Source organism: Gorilla gorilla, chromosome 10, assembly GCF_029281585.2.
Source record: "Gorilla gorilla gorilla isolate KB3781 chromosome 10, NHGRI_mGorGor1-v2.1_pri, whole genome shotgun sequence".
Classification (NCBI taxonomy): Eukaryota; Metazoa; Chordata; class Mammalia; order Primates; family Hominidae; genus Gorilla; species Gorilla gorilla.
Window position 1 is genome coordinate 124,404,674 of NC_073234.2, and position 25,457 is coordinate 124,430,130.

General features: G+C 45.1%; 1 protein-coding gene across 1 annotated transcript in view; it reads right to left on the reverse strand.

Annotated features, from left to right (window-relative positions):
- The window catches only part of SVOP (SV2 related protein), a 111,077-nt gene extending 86,673 nt beyond the window's left edge, over positions 1 to 24,404 (reverse strand). The window contains exon 1 of the mRNA XM_031000949.3: positions 24,085 to 24,404. Coding sequence (XP_030856809.1) covers positions 24,085 to 24,119 — 35 coding nt within the window. The 5' untranslated portion in view covers positions 24,120 to 24,404. The remainder of the gene's footprint in view (positions 1 to 24,084) is intronic.
- Between the last annotated feature and the right edge of the window lie 1,053 nt (positions 24,405 to 25,457).

The window sequence follows — 25,457 nt, forward strand, 5'->3', positions numbered from 1 at the left end:
CTGACAGCTCTTTGGACTGTCACTTGAGTCCAGGAGTTCTTGAACTGGATGCAGCCTCAGAACTCCCACGGGGCTGATCACGACATGGATGGCTGGGCCCCGCCCCCAGAAGGCCTGATTCAGAAGGTCTGACCTGGGGCCAAACCTTTACACTTTGAGTGCATTCCCAGATGCTGCTGGCATTGCTGATCTGGGGACTGCTCTTCTCGTTCATCAGAGGCAGGCAGGCGATTCTGCTGTTCCCCTGCCCCCAACCCCATCGTGAAGCAGAAGCACTGAGGGACTGAGCCCCGAGGAGTCCCCACTCTCTTGTTGGCTGAACTGGGTGTCTACAACTCACCCTCCTACCCTGAGAGGCCTATGACACAGGACTCAGGCAAACATCCTGCCCTCTGGAGCTGGGGCATCCCTTGCAGCTGGAAGGCAGGTGTCACTTAGGAGCAAAGGCTTGGCGACAGACTGCCTTAGGCCTGGATATCTGGTTAGAAGGTGGGACCCAGGACATCTCTTAAGCAGTACTTGCCCAGCAAGAACACTGTTTTATTCAAAATAGGTATTTAAGAGGCCTGCATGGTGGCTCACGCCACTAATCCCAGCACTTTAGGAGGCCAAGGCAGGAGGATTGCTTGAGACCAGGAGTTTGAGACCAGGCTGGGCAACACAGCAAGACCCCATCTCGGGTTTTGTTTCTTTGTTTGTTTGTTTTGAGACAGAATCTTGCTCTGTCACCAAGGCTGGAGTGCAGTATCCTGATCTTGGCTCACAGCAACCTCTGCCTCCCAAGTTCAAGCAATCCTCGTGCCTTGGCCTCCTGAGTAGCTGGGATTATAGGCATGTGCCACCACACCTGGCTAATTTTTGTATTTTCAGTAGAGACAGACTTTCTACATGTTGTCCAGGCTGGTCTCAAACTCCTGACTTCAGGTGATCCACCTGCCTTGGCCTCCCAAAGTGCTGGGATTACAGGCGTGAGCCATCACCCCTAGCCTGTAAGACCCCATCTCTACAAAAAAAAACAACAAAAAAAAGATTAGCCAGGCATGGTAGCACATACTTGTGGTCTTGGCTACTCAAAAGGCTGAGGCAGGAGGGTCTCTTGAGCCCAGGAAGTTGAGGCTACAGTGAGCTATGATTGCACCACTGCACCTAGCCTGGACAACAGAGTGAGATCCTGACTCTAAAGAAATAAAGAAATAAACCAAAGTAGGTATTTAGTTATGGTAACTTCTCAGGGATGCTGATAGAGATTATGGGGGTGCTTTAAAGTCAGCGGTGTGCGTATAAAGTGGCTCTCAAATACCCTCCCCCAACAATATTGATTTGTAGCATTTACAAATATCTGTGTCCTAGATACTCCCACGATGGCTTGTTTCAGCCTGTCAGTGATTAAATAACAGGCTCCCCAAATTCTTGCATATTTAACAATCCATCTGCTCTCTAGAACTGGTACCATCGGGCTCTAGCACATCACTGTTAAAAAAAAAAAAAGTCCTCAGGGGTGCAGTGGCTCACACCTGCAATCCCAGCACTTTAGGAGGCAGAGGCAAGAGGATCACTTGAGTCTAGGGGTTCAAGACAAGCCTTGGCAAAATAGGGAGACCCCATCTCTACAAAGAATTTTAAAATTAGCCAGATGCAGTGGTGCGTGCCTGTAGTCCTAGCTACTCAGGAGGCTGAGGTGGGAGGATCGCTTGAGCCTGAGAGATCGAGGCTGCAGTGAGCTATGATCACACCACTGCACTCCAGCCTGGGCAACAGAAAGAGACACTGTCTCTGAAAAACAAAACAAATGAACAAACAGAAACCTCCTGAAACTACTGACACATGCTACATTACAGATGAACCTCAAAAATATTACGCTGAGCAAAGAAGCTAGTCACAAAAGCTCACATAGATATAAGTCCACTTAAATGAAGTGTCCAGAATTCATGGAGACAGAAAGCAGATTAGTGGCTACCAGGGGCTGGGGGATTGCCAGGGAATGGGGAGTCACAGCTTAATGGGTGTGGGGTCTCCTTTTGGGGTGATGAAAATGCTCTGGGACTAGACAGAGATGAGGGTTGTGCGACCTTGTAAAATTGCACACTTTAATTGATGATTAAGATGGAAAAAAGTAAAAAAAAAATAAAATGGTTAAAATAGAGCCAGACATGGTGGGGGGGTGGGGTGGCACATGTGTCTGTAATCCTAGCTACATGGATGGGCTGAAGCAAGAGAACTGCTTGAGGCCAGGACTTCAAGACCAGCTTGGGTAACATAGCGAGACCCCGTCTTTTATTTTTTTGAGACGGAGTCTCACTCTGTCACCCAGGCTCACTGCAACCTCTGCCTCCCAGGTTCAAGCAATTCTCCTGCCTCAGGCTCCCAAGTAGCTGGGATTACAGGCGTGCACCACCACGCCCGGCGAACTTTTGAACTTTTAGTAGAGACAGGGTTTCACCATGTTGGCCAGGCTGGTCTCAAACTCCTGACCTCAGATGATCCACCCAACTCGGACTCCCAAAGTGCGGGTATTACAGATGTAAGCCATGGTGCCCAGCTGCAAGACCCCATTTCTAAGGGGAAAAAAAAGGTTAAAATGGTAAAGTTTATGTTATGTGTAATTTGCCTTCAAAAAAAAAAAAAGAAAAGAAAATCCTTAGCTCTTAGCACTGCCACAGATGTTACTGAAATCCCTTATCCAACAAATACTGAATGAGCACCCTCTTTGTGCCAGGCCCAAAGGTGCTGCTGGGATCACGAAGGTCATCAGACGTCAACGCCTTTCTGCAGTGCTCATAGTCTACCAGGAGGGGATAAGAATTTTAAAAAGAAAAATAATGATTAAAAATGGACATCACTATATAGATGGTTTGCACATTGTAAGAAATGCTGCAAATAAAATAAACTGGGTGCTGTGAAAGGCTTATGGTGGGGGTGACATTTCACGTACGGAACCCACTAAGTGAGGGGTGGTGTGAAATGGGCTACAGAAAGGAAACTACAAGTGAGTGGGACCTCTAGTCCCAAAGAAGCAACCCCAAAATCAAAAACGTGAAGAGTCCCCTAAGGTATTCACAGAAGATGGACACATAGAGAAATATCCCAGGAAGGAAGGACATGAACGTTTGCGTGCATTCTCAATTCATCTTTAGGAATGAAGGCAAGGTCAATGGATCAGTACCCTTGACTCTGAGGATATCACAGAAAGAAATCGCTGTGTGGCCTGATCATCTTCCTTGAATACTCCTTTTGTCACATCTTCGCCGCAAGGACCGTCCACGGCTCCCTACTTCCTTCTGTGGACTAATAGTGACCACTGCAACCTTTTGGAAGGTAATTTGTGATAGCTTTCACAATGTTTAAATGTCCCGTGCTGCCACCAGCTTTGTTCTGCTGGCAATTCATTACAGGGATGGAAACAAGATGGCAATAACTTACGATACTGATCATGGCTGATACGGGGCAAGGCACAGTGCCTCAAGCCTATAATCCCAGCACTTTGGGAGGCCGAGGTGAGCAGATCATTTGAGGTCAGGAGTTTCAAACCAGCTTGGCCAACACAGTGAAACCCCGTCTTTACTAAAAATACAAAAATTAGCTGAGCCTGGTGGCCGGCACCTGTAATCCCAGCTACTCAGGAGGCTGAGGCAGGAGAATCGCTTGAACCCGGGAGGCAGAGGTTGCAGTGAGCTGAGATCATGCCACTGCACTCCAGCCTGGGTGACATGGTGAACTCTGTCAAAAAATAATAAGAATAAAGAACAGCTGATATGGACCGTTAGTTTGCCATGTTTCAGGTCCAGAGTTCAGTGCCTTATGGATTATCTTATTTAATACGCATTTTCACTATCCCTATTTTGCAAATGAGGACACTTAAGCACAGAGGGGCGGCAAGCTCGCCCAAGGTCACACAGTAAGTGGCTAAGCCACGCTTTGGCAAAGCCATCTGACTTCAGAGTCTCCAGTCCAGCCACCCTGCTATAGTCCCTTCTGCTGCTAGCATGCTGTTTGCAGCTTTGATTGTGATAATAGAACACTAGAAATGATCATTAGGACAGGGGTGATTAAATGGATATAGCACATCCACTTTTTAAATGTTTTTACAGCCATGCAGGGTGGCTCATGCCTGTAATCTCAGCACTTTGGGAGGCCGAGGTGAGAGAATTGCTTGATCAAGCCCAGGAGTTCAAGACTAGCCTGGGCAACATAGTAAGACCCTCATCTCAACAAAAAATTTTAAAAAATTAGCTGGGCATGGTGGTGTGTGTCTGTGGTCCCAGCTACTCGGGAGGCTGAGGTGGGAGGATTATTTGAGCCTGGGAGATCAAAGCTGCAGTAAGCCACAATCACACCATAGCATTCCAGCCTGGGCAACAGAGCTAGACCCTGTCTCAAAAAAAAAATTAAAAATAAATAAATAAAAATGTTAAAAAATTTTTAAGTTGGCCTGTATCAAAATAGCCAAAAGGCAGAAACAACCAGCCAAAAGGCAGAAATATCCAACAGATAAATGGACAAACAAAATGTGAACAATATATACAATAGAATATGATCCAGGCTTAAAAAGAAAGGAAATTGTGACACATGTTACAACGTGGATGAACCTTGAAGATATTATGCGGAGTGAAGTAAGGCAGTCACAAAAGGATTCTACCTGTATGAGGATTCTACCTATGTGAGGGGACCTAGAACACTTACATTCACAGATGTAGAAAGCAGGATAGTGGTTACCAGGGGCTGGGGGGAAGGGAGGATAGGGAGTTAGTGTTTAATGAGTACAGTTGGGGAGGATGAAAAAATTCTGGAGATGGATGATAGTGATGGTTGCACAACATTGTGAATGTACTTAATGCCACTAACTGTACACTTAAAATGGTTTATGGTCCTGTAATGCCAGTACTTTGGGAAGCCCAGGAGGGCAGATCACCTGAGGTCAGGAGTTTGAAAACCAGCCTGGCCAACATGGTGAAACCCTGTCTCTACTGAAAATACAAAAATTAGCTGGGCGTGTTGGGTCATGCCTGTAATCCAGCAACTCAAGAGGCTGAGGGCAGGACAATCGCTTAAACCTGGGAGGGGGGAGGTTGCAGTGAGCTGAGATCGCACCACTGCACTCCAGCCTGGGCAACGCAGGTAGACTCCGTCTCAAAAAAAAAAAAAGTCAATGGTAAATTTTATGTTACATATACTTTACCACAATAAACATACACACACACACACACACATACATACACACACATACACACACACACACACACACACACACACACACGCCGATCTGTAAGGGTCAACAGGGCAAGATTGTTGAGGCTCATTATTAAATGTGCTATAAAATGGGCTGGGCACAGTGGCTCATGCCTATAATCCTGGCATTTTGGGTGGCAGAAGTGGGAAGATCACTTGAAGTCAGGAGTTTGAGACCAGCTTGGAGAACAAAGTGAGACTCTGTTTCTCCAAAAAGAAAAAGTGGTATAATATGGTCCTGTGAGCTAGGTCCTCAATACTCAAAAACTTACGTGTGGTCCTGGCCGGATGCCGAGGCTCATGCCTGTAGTCCCAGCACTTTGGGAGGCCAAGATGAACATATTACTTGAGGTCAGGAGTTTGAGACCAGCCTGGCCAACATGGTGAATCCTTGTCTCTACTAAAAATACAAAAATTAGCTGTGCATGGTGACTCGTGCATGTAATCCCAGCTATTCAGGAGGCTGAGGCAAGAGAATCGCTTGAACCCAGGAGAAATAGGTTGCAGGCCAAGATGGCGCTACTGCACTCCAGCCTGGGCAACAGAGCGAGACTCCATCGAAAAAAAGAAAGAAAGAAAGAAAGAAAAACTTAAGTGTGCTTCTGAACCAGAGGCCCCAGCAATCCCTTAGGAGCTTGTTAGAAAGGCAGAATCTTGGCCAGGTGTCGTGGCTCATACCTATAATTCTAGCACTTTGGGAGGCTGAGGCTGGAAGATCGCTTGAGCCCAGGAGCTTTAGACCAGCCTGGGTAACAAAGTGAGACCTCCATCTCCACAAAAAATACAGAAATTAGTCAGGCGTAGTGGCGTGTGCCTGTAGTCCCAGCTACTCAGGAGGCTAAAGTGGGAGAATCACTTGAGCCCAGGAGTTTGAGGTTGCAGTGAGCTGTGATTACACCACTGCACTCCAGCCTGGGTGACAGAACAAGACCCTGTCTCAAAATAAATAAATAAATAAAAATAAAAATAAAAAAAAACAAGAAATGCAGAGTCTCAGACCCTGTACCAAACCTACTGAATCAGCATCTGCATTTTAACCAGTCTCCAGGCAATTTGTTTGCATGCTACAGTCTGAGAAATACTGTTCTAGACAAGTTATGCTTAGACAATCGTAGACATTTGGGAAGGACACATAAGAAGCCTAACTCTGGTTTCTTCTGGGGAGGAGAACTGGACTGGAATGGGAAGTTTTGAGGGAAGACACATTTTTTTTGCTTATTCATTTTGGACCCTTCTGTAATGTTTGACATTTTTAACCTGGGCATCTACTCTCTTATTATAAATATACATAACAACAGCAACTATTGACCGTGCTCTAGTTGATGGAGCAGCATGCTGCTAAGCATGGCTGTGCTCTGCTTTCGCCTGTGAAGTGGGAATGACAGCCAGCTTGCAGACGGTTGTGAGCATTAACTGAGCTTGATGAAGAGGAAAATTGTGAGCAATGAGGAAATATGAGCTTCCTGCAACCTGTCTTCTCCAAGTCACCTCTCCACCTTGAGTTTGGAGTACATTGACCCTTGTAAAAAGTGACTTTGAGAAAATGGCTTAGCTCCCTGCAGTTTTATTTATTTATTTTTTGAGACATAGTCTTGCTCTGTCACCCAGGCTGGAGTGCAGTCGTTCAATAAAGCTCACTGCACCCTCCAACTCCTGGGCTCAAGCGATCCTCCTGCCTCAGCTTCCACAGTAGCTAGGACTGCAGGCATGTGCCACCGTATCCAGCCAATTTTAAAATTTCCTGGAGAGATAGGGTCTCACTATGTTGCCCAGGCTGGTCTCAAACTCCTGGGCTTGAGTGGTCCTCCTGCCTCAGCCTCCTGAAGTGCTGGGATTACAGGCGTGAGCCACAGAGCCCAACCTCCCTGCAGTTTTAAACCTGGACCTGCTCACATTTCTTCTCTGGCAAACCACAAAAAGCGAGGGCACCTTTGTTTATTAAAGTTTGTTTTGAAACAGAAATAAAGAGGGACCTTTGACATTGAATTGTACAGTACTCAGAAAGCCAGTCTACATTTTGAATCAGTCGGGTTCCTAAAAGAATTTGTCAACTACATGAGCCAAGATTTCCTGAGGGGAAAAAAAAGTAATATGAAAGAAAAAGAAAATAGCAGTGGCATATGTTAAGTATATGAAGGCTTCAAAACAGGCTGGCTCACAATCTCTTGCCATTTGTTGTATATGTATATATATAGCATATAATTTACCAAAATAGCAGGGAACATTTGTTTTACATAATTTTGCTATTTAAGGAAGAGAAGAACTTGAGGAAATAGTTGTCAACCTAAAGATCTTGTTTGTACCACCATAGAATTTTCCTCGGTACCTTAAATTAGGGCCTGTGACTCGATTCAGGTATTGCTACTTTTTCTTTTTTTTTTTTTTTTTTTGAGACAGGGTCTTACTCTGTTGCCCAAGTTTGGAGTGCAGATCTGGGCTCACTGCAGCCTCGACTTCCCAGGCTCAAGCAATCCTCTCACCTCAGCTCCCCAAGTAGCTGGGTCTCCAGCTATGTGCCACCATGCTCAGCAAATTTTTTTTGAATTTTAGTAGAAACAAGGTCTTGCTATGTTGCCCAGGCTGGTCTCAAACTCCTGAGCTCAAGTGATCCCCAAAATGTTGGGATTACAGGTGTTAGCCACCATGCCCGGCCTGATTCAGGTATTTTATTTTATTTTATTTTATTTTATTTTATTTATTTTATTTTATTTTATTATTTTATTTTATTTTATTTTATTTTTTATTTTATTTTATTTTATTTTATTTTATTTTAGATGGAGTCTCACTCTGCCACCCAGGCTGGAGTGCAGTGGCACAATTTTGGCTCACTGCAACCTCCGTCTCCCGGGTTCTAGTGATTCTCCTGCCTCATCCCCCTGAGTAGCTGGGATTACAGGCATCCACCACCATGCCTAGCTAATTTTTGTAGTTTTAGTAGAGACGAGGTTTCACCATGTTGGCCAGGCTGGTCTCGAACTCCTGACTTCAAGTGATCTACCTGTCTTGGCCTCCCAAAGTGCTGGGATTACAGGCGTCAGCCACTGTGCCCAGCCAGGTATTTTAAATAAGGAAGTTTTCTCTCTTTTCATCTCGGCCTCTGGAGTTTTAGCCCTTGAGTTCAGGCTATCAGAGTTCAAGCTATCAGACTGAAAAGGAAGCTTAAGCTGTGATTATCTGTGTGTGGAATTCAGAGTCAGAGAGGCGGTCCACCAGAGTAGACAAGAGAGCCCAACTCTGGCAAACAGACTGACTTGGGTTTGAATCCCCTACCCACACCATTCAGTACCTGTGTGACCCTGGGTAGGTTACTTTGCTTCTCTGAGCCTCAGTTTTCTCACCTATAAAATGGAAATGGTAATTCCTACCTCACAGGGTAGCCATGGAGATCATAGGAGTCTATCTATCGAGAGCATCTGGAAGAGCCTAGCAGGACCATTCAGTATTTCCATAAGCATCTATTGAGGGCTGACTTATGCTGAGTGAGTGCTGGGGTCCAATGGAGGATGAAATTGACATGGTCCCTGACCTCGAGAAGTGGATGCTCTGGTTGGCAAGGTGGTTAATACACAAGTAAACAAATACATCATTATACATTTGCAAAGGAAATATATCTTGAGGAGGAAGCAAACAGGGTGCCAAGTGGGGACAGCAGTGGTACCCAAGGAACCCTCATGCCCTAGAAGGTGGGTGCTATTCCTGTCCCCACTTTACAGATGATAAAACTGAGGCCTAAAGAAAAAAAGTGAGTGATCAGAAAAGACCTCCCCAAGGAGAGATCAAGGGGACAAAGACAGTCCCACACAAATAGGGGAGGAGTAGAGAGAACAGCTAGTGCAAAGGCCTGGAGGTGGGACCAGGGAACAGAGGTCAGAGAGACAGCCGGGATCACACAGAGCCCTGGAGGTCACAGTGAGGATTTTCTGTGTTGTCCTAAGACCAGTGGGACACCATGGAAGGGTTTCAAGTAGCAGCGAGAGGGTGGAAGATGATCAGAGTTGAGTTTTGAGAAGGTCACTCAGCACATTCTCCCCCAAGAGGAGGAATCAATGGAGGAAAGTGGGTTGTTTTGTTTTGTTTTGTTTGAGACAGAGTCTTGCTCTTGTCACCCAGGCTGGAGTGCAGTGGCACAATCTCGGCTCACTGCAACTTCTCACTCCTGGATTCAAGCGATTCTCCTGCCTCAACCTCCCAAGTAGCTGGGATTACAGCTGCCTGCTACCACACCTGGCTAATTTTTGTATTTTTAGTAGAGATGGGGTTTCACCATGTTGGCCAGGAAGGTCTCGAACTCCTGACCTCAGATGATCCACCTACCTGGGCCTCCCAAAGTGCTGGGATTACAGGGTGACCCACTGTGCCCACCCCAGAAAGCGTTTCTTAAATATAGGTTTTAATATTATTTAGGTATGGCAAGGCTGAGAGATCATGAGATGTGAGCCATTGACAAGATATACTCTGTCATACTTACAGATCCCAAGAAGAAGGGGCATGCCACACTGTAAGGGGCACACATGGCAGCCCCAGGGTTTGTCAGGAGGCAGAGGGTATAGGGGGAGAACGTGACCAAGAGCCTTTATTGTGGTTTCCCAGGAAAGAAATGGGCAAGGCAGAGGCTGCCGGCTTAGGTTCGGTTCGTTTGAATAATTTCATCCTTCTCTGGAGCATAGGGGCTGTCCTTAATTGTCTCATGCCTGTTTCTGGGGTGATGAGGGCAGGTAGATGTGGCCTGGAGTCTGGGAGCTGGATAAAGGAGGCGGCTGGAGAGACCTGAGGCTCTGGCCTGATTGGTTTGTATAGGAAAGGCACGCTGGCAGGTGAGCTGTTTGCTATTTCTAGGAATTAGTTAACTCTGAGAGGGGGAAGTCCCTCCAGGGTCAGCAAGCCTCCAAGATGCTGAAGCATCAGAATATAAACAATCAAAGGCCTGGTTAATACAAAAAGATGGCTGCAGAGGAGTCAGGGAGGCCAGGAAGGAAGCTGTGTGGCCAGTGGGAGAAGAGGCGGTGGTGGTTTGGATTAGGGGGGTTGGAGAGGTGGAGGGCTGAGGCTTCTGTTAAATATTCATCCCTTTCTCCCCAACTCTTCCAAATAGAACAAGAAGACATCTTCATAGGGAGGCTCCTCTGCCAGTGGAAGGCAGGGTTGCAAGAAGGGGTCACCTTGTTTGGGGAACTCGATCAAAAACACTGATAACCAGTATCCCTCAGCTTTGTCCCAGATACCCTGGCGATGTGGCGTCTTCTGAATCTGAAACTTATCAACAAATGGAGTTAGATGCTGTGCACTTGAAGCAGCAGAGACTGCCAAGGTCACTAACATATGGACTTGCTTTGTCTCCTTCAAGACAAGACCTGGGGCACTCCCTGAGCTGTAGGATTTGAGAAGAGTCTTCCCAGGAGATGAACCTCTGTCTTCAAATATTTGAGGCTCTGACCTGTGAAAGAAGGTGCCTCTCAACCTGAATCCTAACAGCAGAGCTTGAACTTCTGGGTATAAGAAAGAAGGAAGCAGATCTCAACTCAATATAAAGAGGAGCCTTATCAGGCACAGAAGTCGAGAGATGAAAATGGCTGCTTTAGGAGGCAGTGGGCTCACTCTCATGAGAGGCACTGCAGCAGAGGCAGGTGTCCCTGTGATTGGCTCAGGAGTAATGATATTTAATATTTATGCATCACTTCAGCATGCCAGGTCCAAGCCTGAGTGTTATAAACTATCTTATGTAATGAACTCAACAATCATAAAGGGGAAGTATTATTAATAACTCTAGTTTCAGCCAGGCACAGTGGCTCATCCCTATAACCCCAACACTTGGGAGGCTGAGGTGGGAGGACCACTTGAGCCCAGGAGTTCGAGACCAACCTGGGCAACATGGCAAGACCATGTCTCTACAAAAAATTAAAAAATTAGCTGATGGTGGTGGTACGCACCTTTGGTCTCAGCTACTGGGGAGGATGAGATGGAAGGATCACTTGAACCCAGGAGGTGAAGACTGCAGTGAGCTATGATTGCACCACTGCACTCCAGCCAGGGTGACAGAGTGAGACCCTGTCTCAAAAAAAAAAATCTCCAGTTTATAGACAACTAAACTGAGGCTAGGAGAGGTTACACCAATGGTTCCAGGTCTCCTAGATAATATGCAGTGTACTAGAACCCTGGCTCAAGTAGCTCCAAAACCCATGATCTTAACCAGTCAGCCAAGGCTTCTGTACCTGAAGCCAAGAATACCCCTGTGGAACTGATTAAAATGCTGATTCCTGGGCCATACTCTAGACCTAATAATGTTTTTGCATCTCTACAGAGTGGGGCCCAAGAACCTGAATTTTAATAAGATGTTGATGGCAGCCACAGAAGTCTGAAAGTCACCATCTGATGCCTGCCTGCTCTGAACTGGGGAGACGGGGTGTGAGGGGTTGGATGTGATGACCTTTAAGTTTCCTTCCATTTCTGAATGTGTTAGAAGTCTATAATTAATGGAAATTTTAGTTCTCTGTGGATTTTATTTATTTGCATTTTTCTGCCATCCCCGTCAACCTGAATAGCAATGAGCTTATTCCTAGGATAGCAGACCACTAGCTTATATCCTGGACAAAAGGTAATGATAAAAAATAAATCCTAGTTAGCATTCATGAAGCCTTTATCAGGGGCTGGTAACTCTGCTAAGCGCACTATGAGCATCATCTCAAGGAACCCTCATGCCCTAGGAGGTGGGTGCCATTGCTGTCTCCACTTTACAGATGATAAAACTGAGGCCTAAAGAAAAACAAGGAACTTGCCCAAGATCACCTACCAAGTTAGCAAGAAAGTCAGGATCCAAAACCAAATTGCCTGAGTTGAGCGCGCACACACTTACTCATTCTTTGACATGGCCTCAGCACAGAGGAGTGGGTTACTCTTCTGACTGGAGAACAAAAAGGCCTGTGCTGCAACTTTCAGGGTTGGTTATTTGTCTTTGTAACTTTTTTTTTCTTTTCTTTCTTTTTTTTTTTTTTTTTTTTTTTTTGAGATGGAGTCTCGCTCTGTCACCCAGGCTGGAGTGCAGTGGCGTGATATCCGCTCACTGCAGCGTCTGCTTCCCGGGTTCAAGAGATTCTCATGCTTCAGCCTCCCAAGTAGCTGGGATTACAGGCGCGAGCCACAATGCCTGGCTAATTTTTATATTTTTAGTAGAGACAGGGTTTCGCCGTGTTGGCCAGGCTGGTCTCGAACTCCTGACCTCAGATAATCAGCCCGCCTCGGCCTCCCAAAGAGCTGGGATTACAGGCATGAGCCACCGCATCCAGCCTTGTCTTTGTAACTTATTTATTCACTCATTCATTTAACAACCATACAAAGGGGACCCTCTCTGTGTCAGATTTGAGTTCTTGCCCCCATGGAACTTAGAGCCTTTTACCAAAGGCACCCTGAGCATTGCAGAAGATGCACACGTTGTTAAGAGAACATGTACAGGGTGCCAGCATGACTCAAGTCAGAGGAGTGAGGCTTAAAGAGAGATCTGAAGGTGCTGTAGAAATGAGTGACTGCCTCCTGGATTCAAGCGATTCTCCTGCCTCAGCCTCCCGAGTAGCTGGGATTACAGGCACCCGCCACCACGCTCAGCTAATTTTTGTATTTTTTTAGTAGAGATGGGGTTTCACCATGTTGGCCAGGCTGGTCTCGATCTCCTGACCTCAAGTGATCCACCTGCCTCAGCCTCCCAAGGTGCTGGGCTTACAGGTGTGAGCCATGGCGCCTGGCCCTAGAGCAGTGGTTTTCAAGCGGGGCAATTTATTCTCCCAGGGGCATCGGCAATGTCTAGAGACAGCTTTGATGGTCACAACTGGTGGGAGTGAGAGTGACATCTGGTGGGTAGAGGAGGCCAGAAATGCTGCTAAACATCCTACAATGCATAGGACAGCCCCCTCACTACAAAGTATTGTCTGGTCTAAAATGTGAATAGTGTTGAGGCTGAGAAACCCTGGGTTAAAGAGTGAATGAGATACTATTAATAATTACACCAGCCTGGGCAGGGTAGCTCACACCTTTAAGCCCAGCACTTTGGAAAGTTGAGGCGGGAGGATTGCTAGAGCCCAGGAGTTTGAAGGCTGCAGTGAGCCATGATCATGCCACTGCACTCCAGCCTGGGCAACAGAGAGAGACCCTCTCTCTCTCAAAAAAAAAAAAAAATTAATTAAATAAATAAATTAATAAATACACCAGAATAACTGCCATGATCCAGGCTGGTGCCAGGCACATTCATCCAGAGAGCTGAGAATCAGTCTTGTAGAGCTGAAAATGCCCTCAAAAGTGACCCAGGCACCCCCTTGTGTCTCAAGGAAGTTAAATAAATTGCCCAAGATCACATAATCATTCACATGCAAATCTGCATAATTCTTTTAGACAGCCCAGAGAAGACTTTAGCTGGGGCTGTAAAGCCACTGTCTAGGCCAGTGAACCCTGGAATAATCCTCCCTAAGACCCAAGGCCACCCAAACAATGGCCTCTTTTCAAGGAGACTTTCTTTCTTTGGCCTCCAGACTATTGTGGTTTTTATTTTGTTTGGTTTTTCAGACTGGGTCTCACTTTGTCACCCAGGCTGGAGTGCAGTGGTGCAATCATAGCTCACTGCAATCTCAACCTTCCAGGTTCAAGTGATCCTTCTGCCTCAGCCTCCCAAGTAGCTGTGACCACAGGCACCACACCCAGATAATTTTGATTTTTTAAAGAGGGGTCTTGCTATGTTGCCCAGGCTGATCTCAAACTCCTGAGCTCAAGCGATTCTCCTGCCTTGGCCTCCCAAAGTGCTGGGATTATAGACAACAGCCACTGCACCTGGCCCATACTGTTCCCCTTAAGTCACTGAAACTTACATTCCTCAGAGGTGAAGCTGGCTGGCATAAAATGTAAACATTTTTGAAGTGAAGGGGTGTGAACAGCTTTAAGTGTGAGGTGTTCTGTTTTGTTTTTTGAGGCAGGGTCTCGCTCTGTCATCCAGGCTGGAGTGCAAGTGGCGTGATCTCAGCTGACTTCAACCTCTGCCTCCTGGTTTCAAGCGATTCTCATGCCTCAGCCTCCCAAGTAGCTGGGATTACAGGCACATGCCACCATACCTGGCTAATTTTTGTATTTTTAGTAAAGACAGGGTTTCATCATGTTGGCCAGGCTGGTCTTGAACTCCTGACCTCAAGCGATCCTCCCACCTTGGCCCCCACCAAAGTGCTGGGATTATAGACGAGGGCCACGGCACTATCTTATATAATGCACTCAACAATCAGACTATTCCCCTTAAGTCATTGAAACACACATTTCTTAAGTGAAGCTGGCTGGCATAAAATGTAAACATTTTTGAAATGAAGGGGTGTGAGCAGCTCTGAGTGTGAGGTTTTAAAGGCTGTGGTGGGTTCCCTTGGGGGATGCCCAGGCTATTACAATAACTCCCTACTTTTTGCCTGAAGTGAGTGACAATGATGCCCTATCTCTCTTCCTTGTCTAGGGATCCTCCCCCTCCTTTCGCCCCACTAGGTCTCAGGGGGATGGGAGCCAGCAGGAAGTCTCACGTGTGCCTTTGCCACCTCCTCTGGTCCTGTGTCTCTATGCAGAGCTTCTCCCCTAGAACTCAAACACAAATCCTTGCCTGGCTTAACATGGGCTCAAAGAGTTTACCTGGGACAATTTCAACAGCAATAGTCATATAATCATTGCAGCATTATTCATAGTCACCAACCTATGGAATCCACCTAAGTGTCCATCAAGAGATGAATGGATCAAGGAAATGTGGTATAAACACAATGGAATACTATTCAGCATTAAAAGAGAAGGAAATCCACTCATTTGCAACAACATGAACGAACCTGGAGGACATTGTGTTAAGTGAAATAAGCCAGGCACAGAAAGACAAATACTGCATGATCTCACTTATATGTGGAATCTGAAAAAGTCAAACTCATAGAAGCAGAGAGTAGAATGGTGATTACCAGGAGCTTGGTAGGGGCTTGGAGGAATTAGGGAGTTGCTGCAGGTAAAAAAAAATTTCAGTTAGGCTGGGCACAGTGGCTCATGCCTCCAATCCCAGGACTTTGGGAGGCTGAAGCAGGCAGATCACCTGAGGTCAGGAGTTCAAGACCAGCCTGGCTGACATGGCAAAACCCCGTCTCTACTAAAAATACAAAAATTAGCCGAGCGCAGTGGTGGGTGCCTATAATCCCAGCTACTCAGGAGGCTGAGGCAGGAGAATCGCTTGAGCCTGGGAGGCGGAGGTTGCAGCGAGCCAAGATCACGTCACTGCACTCCAGCCTGAGCAACAGAGCGAGACTGTCTCAGAAAAAAAAAAAAAAAATCAGTTAGACAGGAGAAATAGGTTCAAGAGATCTATCGTACAACATGGAGACTATAGTTAATAACAATTTAGAGTATTGTATACTTGAAAATTGCTAAGAAAGGAGATTTTAAGTGTACTCACCACAAAAAAGGATGTGAGATGATGCATATGTTAATTAGCTTGATTTAGCTATTTCACAATTACACATATTTCAGAACAACATGTTCTACACCATACATACGTAATTTTTATTTGTCAATTTAACATTTTTTAAAATATTAAAATAATAAAAAAAAATTTCATGTAATCAGTAGTCAAACTGTTGTTCTCCCAACCTCCCTGACTTAGTCAAAGAAAATAAGGAAACACGGCCAGGTATGGTGGTTCAAGCCTGTAATCCCAGCACTTTGGGAGGCCAAAGCAGGTGGATTGTTTGAGTCCAGGAGTTTGAGACCAGCCTGGACAACATAGTGAAACCTCGTCTCTACCAAAAATATAAAAAATGAGCCAGGCGTGGTGTCATGTGCCTGTAGTCTCAGCTACTGGGGAGGTTGAGGTGAAAGAATCAGCTGAGCCCAGGAGGTTGAGGCTGCCGTGAGCCATGATTGTGCCACTGCACTCGAGCCTGGGCAACTGGAGTGAGAGCCTGTCTTAAAAAAGGAATATGGGGAAGCAGAAAATAGACATGAAGAAATAAAGCTATGTCTGGTCTTTCCAGGTAGACTGGGCTACACAGTTGCTAAAACTTAATAGTGGTCCCACTGTCAGGGAAAATAACACAGCCGACGGACAGATTTTTCTGGTTTTTCATTCATGAAGTGTTCCTAATCATTTGGCCTGTCTATATTGGTCTACACTGGAATCCAGTAGTAGGTGAAACTGACAGTAATATCCCACACACTTAGGATACATCAGATCCCACCCTTGTGAAACTCTCATGAGGGAAGACAAACACTAAACACAATAAATAAGCAAATTATAGAGTTTATTAGCAGATGATACGTGCTATGAAAAAAAGAAAAAGGAGAATATGGTATTGGAGGATAGAGGAAGAAGGCTGCAGCTTTTTTTCCAATTATGATTAAATACACATAACATCAAACTTGCCGTCTTAACCTTTTTTTTTTTTTTTTTTTTTTCTGAGACAGAGTCTCACTCTGTCAGCCAGGCTGGAGTGCAGTAGCACGATCTTTGATTACTGCAACCTCCGCCTCCCAGGTTCAAGTGATTCTCATGCCTCAGCCTCCTGACTAGCTGAGATTATAGGTGCATGCCACCACACCTGGCTAATTTTTGCATTTTTAGTAGAGACGGTTTTCACCATGTTGGCCAGGCTGATCTCGAACTTCTGGCCTCAAGTGATCTGCCTGCCTTAGCCTCCCAAAGTGCTGGGATTACAGGCGTGAGCCACTGCACCCAGCCCAATCTTAACCATTTTTAAGTATACAGTTCTCTGGCATTAAGCACGTTCACATTGTTGTACAATCATCACTACCATACATCTGCAGAACTCTTTTCATTTTGCAAAATTTAAATTTAAATTCAGTACCATTAAACACCAACTCCCCATTCCCTCTCCCCCCACCACCGAGTTCCTGGAACCACCATTTTACTTTCTGTCTCTATGGATTTGACTGCTCTAGGCACCTCATGTAAGTGGGATCATGCTGTATTTGTCTTTTTGTGACTGCTTTATTTGCACAATGTCTGCAAGCTTCATCTGCATTGTAGGGCTGCCCACATTTCCTTCCTTTTTTTTTTTTTTGAGATGGAGTCCCACTCTGTTGCCCAGGCTGGAGTGCCGCGGTGCGATCTCGGCTCATTGCAACCTCCATCTCCTAAGTTCAAGCGATTCTCGTGCCTCAGCCTCCCAAGTAGCTGGGATTACAGGTGCATGCCACCACACCTGGCTAATTTTTGTATTTTCAGTAGAGACTGGGTTTCACCATGTTGGCCAGGCTGGTCTTGAACTCCTGCGTGGCCTTCCAAAGTGCCTCGGCCTTCCAAAGTGCTGGGATTACAGGCATAAGCCACTGCACCCGGGCAAAATGTCCTTCCTTTTTTAAGGCTGAATAATATTCCAAATGTGGATAGACCACATTTTGTTTCTTGAAAATTGCTAAGAGAAGAGATTTTAGCAATATTGCACAATGGAATATTATTCATCCATTCGTCAGTCCATGGGCATGGGTTTTCATGTATGGCTATAGTGAATAATGCTGCTGTGAACATAGAAGTACAAATATCTCTTCAATACCCTGCTTCCCATTATTTTGCATCTATAACCAGAAGTGGAATTACTGGGTCACATGGCATTATTTTTATTTTTACATTTGAGGAACTGCCATACTGTTTTCCATGATGGCTACACTATTTTATATTTCACCAACAGTGTGCAAAAGTTCCAATTTCTCTACATCCTCACCAACATTTGTTATTTTCTGATTTTTTTGGTCTTTCTTTCTTTTTTGAGACAGGGTCTCATTCTATCACCCAGGCTGGAGTGTAGTGGCACATTCATAGCTCACTGCAGCCTCAAAACCCTGGGCTCAAGCAATCTTCCCTCCTCAGCCTCCTAGGTAGCTGGGACTACAGGCACGCACCACCATGGCTGGCTAGTTTTTCAAAATTTTTGGTAGAGACGGGGTCTTGCTTTGTTGCCCAGGCTGGTCTCACAGCTCTTGGCTTCTAGCAGTCCTCCCGCATTGGCCTCCCAAAGTGCTGAGATTACGGGCTTGAACCACCGTGCCCAGCTCAGGTATTTTTCATTTTGATAGTAGCCATCCTAATGGGTATATGAGAGGGCTGCAAATTTAAAGAGAGTTATTAGGGTAAGCTTTGGTGAGAAGGTGGTATTTGAGACTATGAGAGTGAAGCAGATACCTTGGAGAAGAGCTTTCTAGGGGGTGGATCCTGAGGCAGGAGCCTGGCTGGCATGGCTGAGGAACAGCAGGGAGGCAGCAGCATGAATAGGTAGGATAGTGAAAGAGATGAGGTGAGATGGGAACCATAGAAGAGTTTTGAGCCAAGGAAGGACATGATCTGACTTTTAAAGAATCCTTCTGGCCGCTGGGTTGAGAATGGGCTATAGGGAGGCAAGGGCAGTAGCGGGAAAACCAGCACAGACATCATTGCAATCAATCCCAGTGAGAGAGGATGGAGACTTGAACCAGAGGATTGCAGCAGAAGGGGTGGGAGTCTGGGTGTTAAGTTGAAGGCAGGACCAAAGGATTTCCTGATGGACTGAAAGTGAAATGGGGCCAGGCGTGGTGGCTCATGCCTGTAATCCCAGCACTTTGTGGGGCCAAGGCGGGAGGGTCACTTGGAGCCAGGTGACCAGCCTGGCCAACATGACAAAACCCCATCTCTACAAAAAAATGCAAAAATTAGCTGGGCATGGTGGTGCATGCCTGTTATCCCAGCTACAGGGGTGGCTATGATAATCGCTTGAACCTGGGAGGCAGAGGTTGCGGTGAGCTGAGATCACACCACTGCACTCCAGCCTGGGCAACAGAGCGAGACTCTGTCTCAACAAAACAAAACAAAACCGAAAAGTGAAATGGGAGGAAGAGGGGAGTCTAACTTGACTCCAAAGTTTCTGGCCAAATGGGACAAATGGGGTTGTCATCAACTGAGATGGGGGAGGCTGCAAGAGGAGCAGGTGGAGGACGGACGAAGAGTTCAAGTTCAGACATGTGCTCTCACACCACACCAGACATCTTCTTAGTGTTTTGCACAGGAGAATGTGGCTTCCAGGCGCTCCTACTACCTAATAAGTTGGAATATCAGGGAAATGAATGCTGAGTGGAGGAAAACAATACCAGCATCACAAATTGAGCCCATACTCAAAGCCAGGCACTGTGCTGAGAGCTTCCCAGTGATTATCTCTCTGATCCTTACAACAGCCCTGCAGGTATTATCACTGTTCTGACTTCACCGATAGGCACTCAGCCTTGGGGAGAAGAAGGCTTTGGCCCGAGGCCACCCAGATAGGGCCAGAGCCAGAGTTTGAACCCAGATCTGCCTGAGTCAGTTTCTACATTTTTACCTCTGCTATTGATTAAGACCAGCAGAAGTCAGGGGCAGATTTATTAAAATGGTGGACCCAAACTCAATCTTGAAAGACAGGGTTTGTAAGAAAGGAGACAGTAGATTCAGCAAATGCAGGATGATGTCCCAACTCCTTGTCATATACTACAAGACCCTGGATGGCCTACTCCCTGTTATCCTCAGCAGTTTCCCCTCAAGCCACTTGTTCATTAATGATCTTTTGGCTGATTTTGAGACACACCAAGCTTTTTTCCCAATTCAGGGCTTTTACCCATACAGTTTCTTCTTCTTGGAATGTTCTTAATCCTCTCTCTTTTTCCTGAAATCATATCTCCAGAGGATCAGGTCAAATGTCACTTCCTCAGGGAAGCCTTCCCTGATACCCACCTCCCATCTAAAACTAGTCTCCTTACCTGTACCCTGCATTAGTTCTTTTTTTTTTTTTTTTGAGACAGGATCTCACTCTGTCGCTCAGGCTGGAGTGCAGTGTCACGATCATGGCTCATTGCAGCCTTGACCCCCCAGGCTCAAGCAATCCTCCTGCCTCAGCCTCCCTAGTAGTTGGGGCCACAGGCATGAGCCACCAGACCTGGCTAATTAAGAAAAAAAATTTTTTAGTAGAAACAGGTCTCAATATATTCCCCAGGCTTGCAGTAGTTCTTGATAGCACTTAAGACAATTCTCATAATTATTTGCAATGGTGTGTTCAGTGTCCTCCCTCCTACCAAACGAGTGCGGTCCAATAAAACTTTCTGCAATTATGGAAATGTCCTAGACCAGGGGTCCCCAATCCCTGGGCCAAGGACCCGTAACGGTCTCTGGCCTGTTAGGAACCGGGCTGCACAGTGAGCCTTGGGCGAGTGAGCATTACCGCCCAAGCTCCACCTCCTGTCAATCAGCAGCGGCATTAGATTCTCATAGGAGCGTGAACCCTATTGTGAACTGACACACAAGGGGTCTAAGTTGCAGGCTCCTTATGAGAATCTAATGCCTGAAGATCTGAGGTGGAATGGTTTTATCCTGAAACCCCAACCCCATCCCCCTACCTAACCACCCCCATCCATGGAAAAATTGTCTTCCAAGAAACCAGTCCCTGGAGCCAAAAATGTTGGGGACTGCTGGCCTACACATATGCTGTCCAATATAGTAGCCACTAGCCACGTGTAGCTATTGAGTATTTGAAATGTGGTTAGTATGACTGAGGGACAGATTTTTTAAAAATTTTACATTTTATATATATACACACACATTTTTTTTGAGACAGAGTCTCACTGTGTTGCCCAGGCTGGAGTGCAGTGGCACAATCTTTGCTCACCACAACCTCTGCCTCCCAGGTTCAAGAGATTCTCCTGCCTCAGCCTTCCAAGTAGCTGGGATGTGCCACTATGCCTGACTAATTTTTTTTGTATTTTTAGTAGAGACAGTGTTTCACCATGTTGGTCAGGCTTGTCTCGAACTGCTGACCTCAAATGATCCACCCACCTCGGTCTCCCAAAGTGCTGGGATTATAGGCATGACCCACTGCACCCGGCCACATATTTTCTATTGTATATTATATATACATTTTATATTGTATATTATACTATATAAATTATTTCATGTACAAAATGCATACTTTAAATTCATTTAAGTTTAAATTTAAATAGCCACATGTAGCTAGTGGCTAAATGTACTATTGGACATTGCAGCTCTAGATTGTGAGGTGCTTAAGCGCAAGAACCATTCTACCTTACTCAGCTGTAGAGTCCTTCGTACCTAGGATGGTATCTAAGTAAATCAGTGAACGAATGGATGAATGAATGAATGAATGAATGAATCGATCAATCAGTGTCTGCAAACTTGCTTTCAAGAAATCATCCTAGAAAGAACAGACCTAGAAAAGTCTGATTTGCACAAGGTCACACAAAAAGGCAGAACTGGATGCAAACTCTCAGCCTCCCAAATCTCCTCTATGTGGTGCTGTCCCAGAGTGGACAGCATGTGAAAAACAATGGTCTTTTGTGGTCTCAAATGAACCACCCCAGAGCTGTGTGAGGGTTCCTTCAAGTGTGAGGAAGGACTGTTTCTTAGACTCCCTCACTCCCTTTCCCCATTCCCCAACCATGTAAACTACTTAGTGGCTTATAATCTGCTAACACTTGGCCTCCCACGGGACTGAGCCTATTCCAAAGTCCACTCTTGCCAACCCTCTACAAGGCACTCTGAATTTTTTTTTTAGCCATATTGCTCTCGGGAAATCTGCTGCCTGCAATCTGTGCATAATATACGAAGGGTGTGGTTGAAAAAACATCTAAATCGTGATTTGTAACCCACTCAGATTCATGTGGCCATTCCTTTTAGCTTACTCTTTTTTTAGAAATTGAGGTCAACACATTTCAGGGCTAATTTTGACTTCATTCAAATGTCATTTGGGGTTTGCAGATTAAGATTTTGAGGGAGTCCAGTATAGTAAACCTACATATTTTGTTTATATAAATGATTTTTCTGATGTAATAATAGTAATAGCTAATATGCATTGAGTGCTTTGTGTCTGCCCAGCATTTGGCATACATTATCTCATTTGATCTTCACAATAACCTTATGAATTAAGTACTGTTATGATCCTCATTGTGTAGCTAAGGAAACTGAGTCTCAGAAAGGTTAAGTCACTTGCTTAAAGTCACACAGCCAGGAAGTGGCATAGTAAGGATTTGAACCCAAGTATGTCTGATTCAAGAGATAATGTACTTAACCAGTACACAATTTGGCCTAATAGATAATATATGTATTTATGCCTATTAAGCACCAGAAAGAATAATCAAGAAACTTAACTCTGGGGAATAGAACTGGGGTTTGAAAAGAAAGGAGACTTACTCTTTATTCTTGTGCTTCTCTTTGAACTTTATTTACCTTTATTTATTGGTACCTTGTATTATATTCCTATAAAAACCTAAATTTTTACATTTAAATAAGTGAAAACTTCCTATTTTTGCTTTTTTTAATGAAGAAGGAATTGTCATGATAATGTCAGGTCTATATATTAGTAGATTAAATATACATGACCCTTTTGCAAAGTTCATATACACATGAATCTTTGAAAAGTTCACATCCTCTGACATTATTGAAAAATTTATCCCAGGAAAACCACAGTTCCAATATGTAGTCTTATTCTGAGTACCAAAGTTCACATTTCTGATATTAAATTATTTTTTATTGGGGGTAATCGTTTTATTTTTGAACATGATATTTATTCTCAATAAAAGTTGTATGTTTTCCTTGGGAAATTTGTAATCAGACCTTTACATTTTTATGTACTGTTATATCTACGTCTGGATATTATTACTGAACATCCTCTAGCATTTGTGAAATAATGCTGTATTACATAATCAGATATGCTGTTTGTGGATCAATTAGTAAAAGCTTTAAAGCAAATTTTAAATTACTTAAAAATTTTGGTGAAAACTAATTTTACTCTGATTGAAAAGTAAACATTACAATCCCCTTCAGTACTCACAGCCTCAGAGAACTGTATCAGTCACACTAAAAGTCACTCGGGAGAATTCCTCAGTAGATTATAGAAAAAAATAATCCACCATTTTTAAAATCAAGAAAATACACACACACTAACTATAATTTATCCTTTCTAACAGTCCCAAAGGGAATCTACTCTTACCACTCAAATGGCTAGTGCTTCTAAAAATTAAAACAACCCCTGCCCCACCAATGTTCTTTTTAATGACCCCTCTCATACTCTTGGAATTTACTTAACAAATCACTATCTGCTTGTGGTAGGAAAAATCTGTAAGCCCCTCTACAAGGCCCCTGTCCTTTCGGTTGCTTGATATTTCCCCCAGATTCTCAGAGCAAATTTGGTTTTTCTTAAAAATCGCCATCCTCAAAGCAGTATATTCCTGATGTTCTGACAGTGAGTCTCACTCTAGCTAGCTGCTACAAAAACCTTTCATTCAGAAGAAGGCAAGAGGTTTCACCGACCGTGCACAGCCCTGTCATTCACACACTTCATAAACAACAGGACTTTGCCCAACCCTCTCCTCTAGGAAGGCATCCCAGTTTTTTTATCAGCCAGTTTGCAGCATCAGTATCATTCCCTTCCAAAAGACCTTGCAGAAAAATTATGGATTTCACAGCATAGGATTAGGGCTGGAAAGGACCGATGTCATTGCATAGACTCACCAATTCTGTCCACATTTCAAAACAGCAGCTAATGCTTTCTTAAAGCTCACATCTCAAAATCCTTTTAGGATTGAGAGCAATTAAAAGGGGAATCATAACCCCCGTGGTTCCCCCATAAGGTCCTGACAGATCTGATAAATGGAACTGAGTCAGAGATACAGAGGCTGGGCTGCTGGGGAAAGAAAATGGCTTGTCTCCTCCAGGCCCTAATTCCTTCCTCTGAAACAGTTCCCTTTAAATTCAAGAAACCATGCAGAGATGTACGCCCCCCACCCCCCTTGCAGGTTTTCGTTTTTTAAAAGAAAGCCTGTCTGCCTCTTGCTCGCCCCCATGATACTCACGGCAGCTGCCTTAGCTGGAATAAGTCCTCCTCCATGTCCGCTCTGCGCCAGGATGAGCCCTTCTCATGGCCCTTACATGGTAGTGGTGGATGACGAGCCCTCCGGTTTTCAGCACCGGGATGCTGGACAGCACCCGCGCCGCTTCCTCCCTGGAGCAGCAGCTGTTCGGGGAGGGAGCCGCTGGGGACCAGCCCACGAGACAAAGCCTCCGCCGCCAGGAGACCGCGGCGAGAGTGGGCGGAGAAGAGGAGGCGGAGGGCAGAGCGAGCTGCGGGGAGAGGGGGCAGGGAGAGCCCTTCTGCTAGGAGGAGTTCACAGGCTCTCTGGCTGATGGTGTATCACTGGGATGCCTATAGGGCACACCAGTCTGTGACATGGTTGTCCGGGTACCAGTGAGCACCCTTTGATTGACGATGCGTGTCTAAATGTTTATTTGCGTGGATTCATTAATGTTATCCGTATAACACTCTTGAAACCCAGGCTGTTGTAACAAATACAGGCATGCATTTAAGTACGGTTTACTGAGCACCTATGTGCCAGGCACTGTAATAGGCACTGGGGGTATGACAGAACAAATTCGACCTGTCATTGTCATCGTGGAGCTAAGGGTCTAGTGAAATGAATCAAGAAAAGAAAAATGTAAATTAGTTATGAGAAGGCTAAAGATCACTCATTCTTTCAACAAGCGTTATTGGGTGAATTCTACAGCCCTGACCCTGGGGAATAAAAACATGAATAAAATAAAGTCTCTGCCTTCAAGATCCTAGATAGTTTAATGGTTCCCCTAGGCCACCTCTCACTAGAATTTCTGACCCCTTTAGAACTTAAGCTCCATGAGGTTTCACTGATGTGTCCCAAGTACTAGAACAGTGTCTGGCACATAGAAAGTACCCCATAAATATTTGTTGAATAAATGGTTCTCAATTCAGGCTGCATATAAGAATTGCCTGGCTCCATTTCAAACCAATTGAACTCAACTCTCGGGAGGTGGAGGCCAAGCCTGGGTATTTTTTATTTTTTTCAATATTTATTTATTTATTTTTGAGACAAGTTCTTGCTCTGTTGCCCAGGCTGGAGTTGCAGTGGCATGATCATGGCTCATTACAGCCCCAATCACCTGGGCTAAAGCAATCCTCCCACCTCAACCTTCCTAGTAGCTGGGATCACAGGCTCATGCCAGCATACCCAGCTAATTTATTTATTGTAGAGATGGGGTCTTGCTTTGTTGCCCAGGCTGATCTAGAACTCCTGGCCTCAAGCAATCCTCCCATCTCGGCCTCCCAAAATGCTGGGATTATAGATGTGAGCCATTGTGCCCGGCCTCAGGGTATTTTTTTAAAGCTCCCCAGCACCACGAAGTGGAAACCCCTAAT